The sequence below is a fragment of the Camelina sativa genome, chromosome 6 (genome assembly GCF_000633955.1).
Source record: "Camelina sativa cultivar DH55 chromosome 6, Cs, whole genome shotgun sequence".
In the NCBI taxonomy this organism is placed as follows: domain Eukaryota; kingdom Viridiplantae; phylum Streptophyta; class Magnoliopsida; order Brassicales; family Brassicaceae; genus Camelina; species Camelina sativa.
In genome coordinates, this window is record NC_025690.1 from 24928982 (window position 1) to 24936616 (window position 7635).

The 7635-nt window shown below is 38.4% G+C and overlaps 2 protein-coding genes and 1 pseudogene across 2 annotated transcripts in view; 1 reads left to right on the forward strand and 2 right to left on the reverse strand.

Annotated features, from left to right (window-relative positions):
• LOC104793480 (cytochrome P450 704C1-like) lies at positions 315 to 2443 on the reverse strand. The gene is made up of 5 exons (XM_010519835.2): positions 1849 to 2443; positions 1485 to 1769; positions 1087 to 1425; positions 795 to 995; positions 315 to 690 (listed from the first exon to the last, which is right to left on the reverse strand). Exons 1-5 carry the CDS (start codon positions 2368 to 2370, stop codon positions 502 to 504), a joined length of 1536 nt encoding a protein of 511 aa, XP_010518137.1. The 5' UTR covers positions 2371 to 2443; the 3' UTR covers positions 315 to 501.
• Positions 5728 to 6334, reverse strand: LOC104699453 (annotated as a pseudogene).
• The window catches only part of LOC104793486 (probable tRNA N6-adenosine threonylcarbamoyltransferase, mitochondrial), a 3400-nt gene continuing 2912 nt past the window's right edge, over positions 7148 to 7635 (forward strand). Inside the window, exon 1 of the mRNA XM_010519842.2 lies at positions 7148 to 7556. Coding sequence (XP_010518144.1) covers positions 7236 to 7556 — 321 coding nt within the window. The 5' untranslated portion in view covers positions 7148 to 7235. The remainder of the gene's footprint in view (positions 7557 to 7635) is intronic.

Below are 7635 nucleotides of genomic sequence, written 5' to 3' on the forward strand. Positions count from 1 at the left end.
AAGAGTCAGCCTCACTCTTTATCCGGTAGCGACATTGATAAAATTGTCAGAGAAACCAAAGGCAAGCTCACAGAGTAGTTATTTCAGAAATCGATGGCAGTGATCAGGCCAGCTTGAGTAAAAGCAAATGGGAAGAGCTTGAACGTTGGAACTCAGAATTTGGCTCCAATTAAAATTTCTTTTTGGATTGTTTGTTTCTGTTGGAAATTTGAGGTATGTTGCAAAGCTAAGAAACCTAAGAAACAGAACCAAAAATAAAGAAACAATCAAAAATGTTTCAACTTTTCAAAGAAGAAAACTGATCATTGTGGTCGTTTCGAAATTAACGAGAGTGCAGAGGGTAAAATCATCATTATCATATGAAGTGCTGCCGTCTTGAAGAGAATTTTGAATTCAAATATAGTTTCCGCTCTTATATAAAAGACAAAATAGAAGAATTACAATACAGTATAGATATGAAAGGAGGTTTTTCGAGGTGTTCATGCAAGTGTTCTGGTAGATTCAGGTGCTTGTCCTTGGGATTGCGCATAGATAGAGTCCTCCTTCGACATGAAGTGTAAGCATTCTCTTGTAACACACATTGCTTTTCTCATCAGCCATTTTGAAGCGAAAGTAGTGCAGAAGAGCCATCGATACTATCTTCATTTGCCTGTATGCGAAATCTTTGCCAAGACAGATTCTCGGACCAGCCGACATACATAGTCAAAGAAAGAAAACATCCTCAGGCGAGGCATTAAAAAATAATGCCTTACTCTAGGCCACATATATAGTTGTCAGCAAGAGAGTGTACAAACATGAAATGTTATGAATTTGAATGGTGATTCTGGTTGGAACACGCCGTCCTTGAGCCATCTCTCTGGCTTGAATTCCTCAGCATCTTGACCCCAAATGTAAGTCATCCTCCCCATTGCATAGGCTAAGTAGTAAATATTGTCCCCTTTCCTCACTCTATATCCATCTGGAAGAACGTCATCAATTTCTGCACACCTCATGTCCTTAATTTGCGGAAGGACCAATAGATAAATTAAGAAAATCTTATAATGATCAATCACAGAAGAATGTTTTTGAAGGACTTGTTTATTTTACCACAGGAAGAGGAGGGTAAAGCCGCAAGGTCTCAGACAAGGCTGCATGGAGATAGTGCATCTGATCAAGAGCCTCTTCGTTTATACTTTCAACGAAACCATCTACATCGGTTGTTTTCTCGTGACTTGATGTCACATCTCTTATTTCTTGTACGATTTTCTCCTGAACAAGTGGGTTTTTGCAGAGCATGTACAAGAACCAAGAGAGTGATGCAGCGCTTGTGTCCTTCCCAGCAATCATGAAACTCAGAATTATATCCCTCAGGTACTTATCATTCATGTTCTCCGGATCTTTCTCACTCTCCACAAGAAATCTCGATAGTATGTCCTCTCTAGCAGCCTAAGGATCGACAAGCAAACCAATTCTTCAAAAGGTTAAAAATGGTAGAGAGAACTCACAGTGTTCTGTTCCTTAGCAAGATCTTTCCTTTTAGTGGTAATTAGACTATAGACAAATTTATCTATAATAGCAATGCTCTTCTTGAGCTTAGACTGTGATCCAATGTTGAGAAACCATTTCAGCTTCCAAAGTGGATCAATGTATCTGGAACTAGTTGCAACGTTACTTTCATCAAAAGCCTCCATAAACTCCTCCCCTTCTTTGCTAAGCCCATCCAAACATTGTAACTCCACACCAAACCCAACTTTAAAGATGGCGTCCAGTGTACATCTCATCAGCATATCCTACATACATAACAAAATGGCATCCCTGAGTTTTTAGAAATAATGAGTTTTGTCTGGTTATCTTTGATTCGAAACTTACTTGAGCATCAAAAGCTTTTCCGGAGAGAGCAAACTCCGTGACAAAACCGACAAGCTTAGATGCACTTCTCCTAAAAACAGAGCAGCTAAAGTCTCTTAAAACCCTAGTAGAGAACTCAAAGCTGGCAAGCTTCCTCTGTTGTTTCCATTTATCACCATCAACAGCAAAGATACCATGTCCCAGAAGATCCGCAAGATTTTCACGAGTACTTGGTCCTTTACTGTAGTAATGGAATCTTGTCTTGAGGATATGCTCCACGTTCCGAGGATCTGCAGTTAATATCTCGCTCTGTCCTGGACTCAAGAACCTGAAAGTAGGATTTGTCCTCGCGATCTCTGTGTGGTAATCGTACAAATCGTCACTGTGGGAGAGAAGATCGAAGATCGTGGCGTGTACCGGAGCATATCTCTTGTCGTTTCGTGATTTCCCGGTAAAGATTCTGATCGTGAGATAGATAGTGAAAGAAAGAACTATGAAGATGGTTGTTACTAGTGCAACAGCTATGCTCCTAAAAATCTCCATTTGCTTTCACGTCAACGACAACGGCTACTGAACCAAGAGATAGACAGAGAAGATATAATATTTTATATGATGGGTGATAACAGTTTGTTTATACGATGAAGATGATCTATGCCAGTGCCACGCGTGTAACTCTCTGTGGTGGATACAATTTGGTGGGCTGTTTTCTCTTATAAAATTGAAAAAGAAACTTAAAATAATTAAACGACAACGTTTTAGTAAGTCACAAACTCACAATATACGTTAGTGGAGTAGTGTAAGTCCAGCCCATTTATATATAGGAAAATATGAAAATAGGAAAAGAAAATAGTTAGAGATGAATCTAACGGTTCAAATCTGTTCGTGACAAAAAAAATAGCTTAGATAAAAAGGAAATAACCATTGTGATTAAAAACAAAAAGGGAAAATCATAGGAAAAGGAAAATTAGGAAATAACAAAGAAACTAAAATAATAGTAAAAAAAGAAATATAATTAGGATTCGTATTTACTTAGTAGTAAAAAAAAAAGGAAAAGGAAATAAATATACGAGTCCTGAGTCCATTATCTATAAATAAATGTTTCACTCTTCATTATTATGTAACGCTCTCTATTTGTAAACCCCATTATCTTCTTCATCTTCTTCTTGTATTGTTAATTTTTTATTTTGTTGTCTCTGATTTTGGTTTCAAACCGATCATCATCTCTATGTTCTTTACTCCATTGTGAATTCCTCTAGGGTTGGTCTCTCTCCTCAGTTGAGTTCTTCTTTCTTCTTAACGAGTCTCTGTTTTTTTTTATTTGTTCCCTAAGTTAAGTTTCTATTGTCTGGCTCTTGCAGGTGTGTGTGTTTTGGAAGCGAATCTTATATGATCCGATCATCATCGCTTCCACTCCTGAATCTACGGTTTGCTTTTTAATAAAGTGTATTTTTACTTGTGTGATTCTGTTGTTTTAGATTCCTCGTGGTTGATGATTGCTATGATCGATCGATCGCTGATTTGCTTCGTTTTGTTTTGTTTTTTTTTTTTTAATTTTCGTATTCGTTCCTATCTCTAGTGTACAGTCGCTTCGATCGGTGGTTCGCTTCTTTGCTTCTAAACTAGTTTCTGATGTTTTTTCTTGACTCGATCCACTTGCTTATTTTTTTTCTAGGGTTTGGTTTAATCAATCAATGATGATAGTGATGGACACGCTTCTACTCTGTGCTATGTCTTGTTTTCTTCGTCCTCTTAAAACGTCTATAACTTCTTCTTTTTTATTTTGCTTTGTACCTTACGTTTCTTTCTTCGCCTTGCAGGTGTTTCAGAAGAGAATTATGGATCTGATCATCACCTTCCTCTCCAGTCGGTTACGTCTTCAGGCGTTCTCACGGGTTCTTTGCTCTAAACGGATCTCTCTTTGCTTCTGAATTTTCTCTTTGATTTGGTGGTTTGTTTAGTTACATGTTACTAATTACTAGTCGTTTTTGTTTTGTTGCTTAGATTTGTGGAGGAGGATCGTACGATTTGATCGGTGATGGCTTTGACTGATCCTTGTCTCTCTCATTCATATTGCTCTTCTAGGGTTTGGTTTCTAAGTTTCTAAACTGAATCGTTTTAAGGCTTTTTATTATGTTCATGTGATTTTTACTTCTTCGTTATGTTGTTTCAGGTTTTGGATGATGCTTTTATCGATCAGTGATGGCTTTGATGGACACACTTCTGCAGGAGTTTTGTTCTTATTCTTACACGTCTTTTTGTTTTGTTTTGTACCGTACGTTTCTTTCTTTGTTTTGTAGGTGTTTTGCAAGCGATTTATGATCTGTGATCTAAGGATTAGTTGCAGGGGATGGTTGTAGCTATGTAAGTTGACTTCTCTCAATACCATACGTGATTTGTTAATGTCTGTTTTGCTTGTTTCTAGCATCAACGGTGTTGTGAGTGTCCAGAAATAAGGTATCTGTCTTGCTTCTTTCTCTTTTTTCTTTATCCTAAATGCTGGAAGGTGATGGTGATGTTGGTAGATTTTATAAGTGATATGTTTCTGTATCAGGATTGATTGCTTCAATGAATTTGTTAAGGCATTAATTGCATACTATTATCCTATTTTTGATCCTTGTTTATGTAGAGAACTGTACTCTGATTCTTAGATAGATAGTGTAATGTCAACAAGGTCGATCAGTGAGAATGAAACAAGCAGAAGATTGAAATCAGAATTCCTTATCCAGTTTGATGGTGTGACTTCTAATCCTGATGATTTGGTGATTGGCATTGGTATGATTCCTTAGTCTTTTATCAAATCCATTCTTCACTCTGCTGGCATATATATTCTGTTTGTGCTTGCCCTAATCATTTAATTGGATGGAATGTTTTGCAGGAGCTACTAATAAGTAACTAGCCACAGGAGTTGGATGATGCAGTGCTTAGGAGATTGGTAAGAACATTATCTGTCACCAGGATTTTCATATCCACCAATTGCTAAGAAACACAGATTAGTTTATTATCACCAGTAGAAGTGTTACAGTTTCTGAGTCAAGTAACTAATAAGCTTCTTAATGTTACAGGATACTCAGGAAGCGAGCTTCAAGCACTGTGTGAAGAAGCTGCAATGATGCCAATCTGAGAACTCGGTGCAGATATTCTTACCATCCAAGCAAATAAAGTAATAAATCTTTTTCTTTTTATATAAGTCTCGAGAATCAATTTTTGAAGTGTCTTTGAGTTTGAAAGGTTTAATCAGTAGATGTGTAAATGTAACAGGTGAGACCGCTACATCTGATGATTTGGTGATTGGCATTGGTAGGATTCCAGTCTTTATCAAATATAATCTTCACTCTGTTGGTAGGTTCTGTTTGTGCTTGCCCTTATCATTCGCTTGGATGTAATGTTTTGCAGGAGCTACTAAAAAGCCACCGGATTTGGATGATTCAGTGCGTAGAAGATTGGTAAGAACATGTCATACTATCACAAAAGGTATACACATGTTTCTCAGCTGGGAATGTAATGTTTCTCAGCTGGGAATTTCTCAGCTGGCCATGTCATACTATCACAAAAGGTATACACATTACCGTATATGAGAGAACTATAATTTTTTTTTGGGTTTTCTTCTCTGTCAGATGGTAAGCTATACATGTTTCATTTTCTCTGAGTCTTTGTTGTTTTTTTCTATTTTCAGGCCATGTGGTTGGAACCTGATTATCAACCGAAATGTTGAACGTGGTTCTCATGGATGATCGTCATAAAGGGGTTGATGCAAAGGTTGTGCTCTGCTAGAAATTGGTCAGCCAGGTAATAAAATTAACTGCCTTATTCTAGTTCTTGCTGTAGTTTATCGGTTGTACTATCCTATCATTCTTTACAATATACCTTTCTGCTATTATTTTTATAGACCATTAACTTTTCTTATTGTGTGAGTGGGCTTTCTGCAGTGTTGTCTCCACCGTCTGTGGTTTTGGTCTCTGATATTAGAAGGTCCCTTGAGTAGTCCCACGAACAGCTCTCCTGGATCATAGTAAATCTCAATCTCCTCTGCTCTGAGCGATTCATCAACCTGTAGAGAACCTCTAGATGTAAAGTGAATTATGATGCCAGAGTGTAAAAGCGTTTATAGATTATAAGGAGGCACACAAATTGATGGTTCAGACATACCCTTAGAACTCCTAGACCCAGGAATTGAACCAGTTCCCCAGTAGGAGCACGACTATCCCCAGTTTCTAAATTGGAAAGGCTATAACAGGCGGTCCTGAGTACACAGAGAGTATATTTCCAATGCAAACCCGCGTGGTAAAGCCATGTCGTTATGAGATCTTAAGGCGTGAGTGAAGCTATCTTCCTCTGGCTTGTAGTACGTACTAAAAGTTTTCAGGGAAAAGAGATGTTGAACAAAGAGCATTGTAACTATAAAGCCTAAGCGTCTCTTCAGTCTTCAGCCGATAAACCTTCCCTCCCTAATAATTAGTTGAAGTCTGTAGGGGTGACCATGCATACCTCCACTGAACCTGTCCTGCATCTTCAAGGACAGATTTATACTTATCTCTCTCCACCTTAGTTACCAGGGAAGAATCCTCTCTAAATGAGTTAGCTTCTCAATCGTGAAGATTGCCTCAGCGATTATAGCAGCGTGCTGCACAGCCTCTGCCAATGCCGATAAAAATCGCATAAGATAAAAGACATGAGTTAAAGTTAAGAAGAACACTGAGTAGTGTATGAAAACGCAAACATGGATGGATACTTAACCTGAGGACAAAATTCTTGAGAAGTTCACAGCTGAGCCTTTAAAAAGCATTTGCGTTGGGCTACAAAAGAACCAATAACCAATAATATCCATGTCTCATCATCTCCCAATTTACACGAGAAAGTAGTAGTATAAAAAACAAGGGTACCAGAAGAAAGTCTGTTCTTCTTGGTTGTTTGTTCCCAGAGTTGAGAGCAACCTGCACTAAATGCAGCATTCAAGAAATGATATCTGATGATCGTAGCTGTCATGTCACAGGATCAACCTCCTCTCATACAGCAGTCAGTATCTAGTGAAGAAATTACAACAATGGGTTCTCTAATATTGTGACATGAGAATGATTGAGAGAATACCTCAGCTTCCGTAGTAGTGGCAACGACATCGCTCCCCTCTCCCTTTTGTGTATCGCAATCAATCGAGCAGAGAGAGAGAGAGAGAGGATCAACAAAAGCGAGAATGAAGCCAAAACCGAAATTGATTCCCCAATTGCAGTGGTTCACCCAAAACCGAAATTGAATTCGGTTTGGACTTAAACCGGGATTGGGCAGCAGCCTACTCGGAAGTGAACCACGCGCCTGTTGTTGTTGTTGTACTGTAAAACTCTATCTTCTCCGCACAGCGCTAATTCCCCCGTCTCGTCTCTTTCTTTGTTTGGGCTCACTTACAGACAGGTGAAATGGTTCGCCTTTCTTTTTTTACGCTTTCTCCGGCGATCTCCCGATTCAATATTTATCCTTCTGGAATCATCTCTGTATTATTAGCAGTGACTAATCCTTCTCTCTTTAGATTACCAAAACAACAACAACACCATCAACTTAAAACCAAATCCCCAACTTTACCGTTATTAACCTCTCCACTATCATCACCTTCACCCAATTTTCAAAGGACGCGTTTTTATTCTACCGGAGCAAGAGTTTTCTCAAATTCGAATTATTTTGATGATAATTTGGTTGTTCTGGGCATTGAAACGAGCTGCGACGACACTGCTGCTGCTATCGTAAGTCCCTTTTTAGTTAATCACCATTTTTGTTCTTTTCTTCCCCCCCCCCCCCATCTTTTACACTTATGTGAACTGA

Bases quoted from the DNA above. Each gene is read 5' to 3' on its own strand.
- LOC104793480 (XM_010519835.2), bottom strand. From the start codon at position 2,370: ATGGAGATTTTTAGGAGCATAGCTGTTGCACTAGTAACAACCATCTTC. The intron at 996-1,086 runs GTAAAATAAACA...CCGCAAATTAAG, and splicing joins TTTACCCTCCTCTTCCTGTG to GACATGAGGTGTGCAGAAAT. The intron at 691-794 runs GTTTGTACACTC...CTATGTATGTCG, and splicing joins TCAAATTCATAACATTTCAT to GCTGGTCCGAGAATCTGTCT.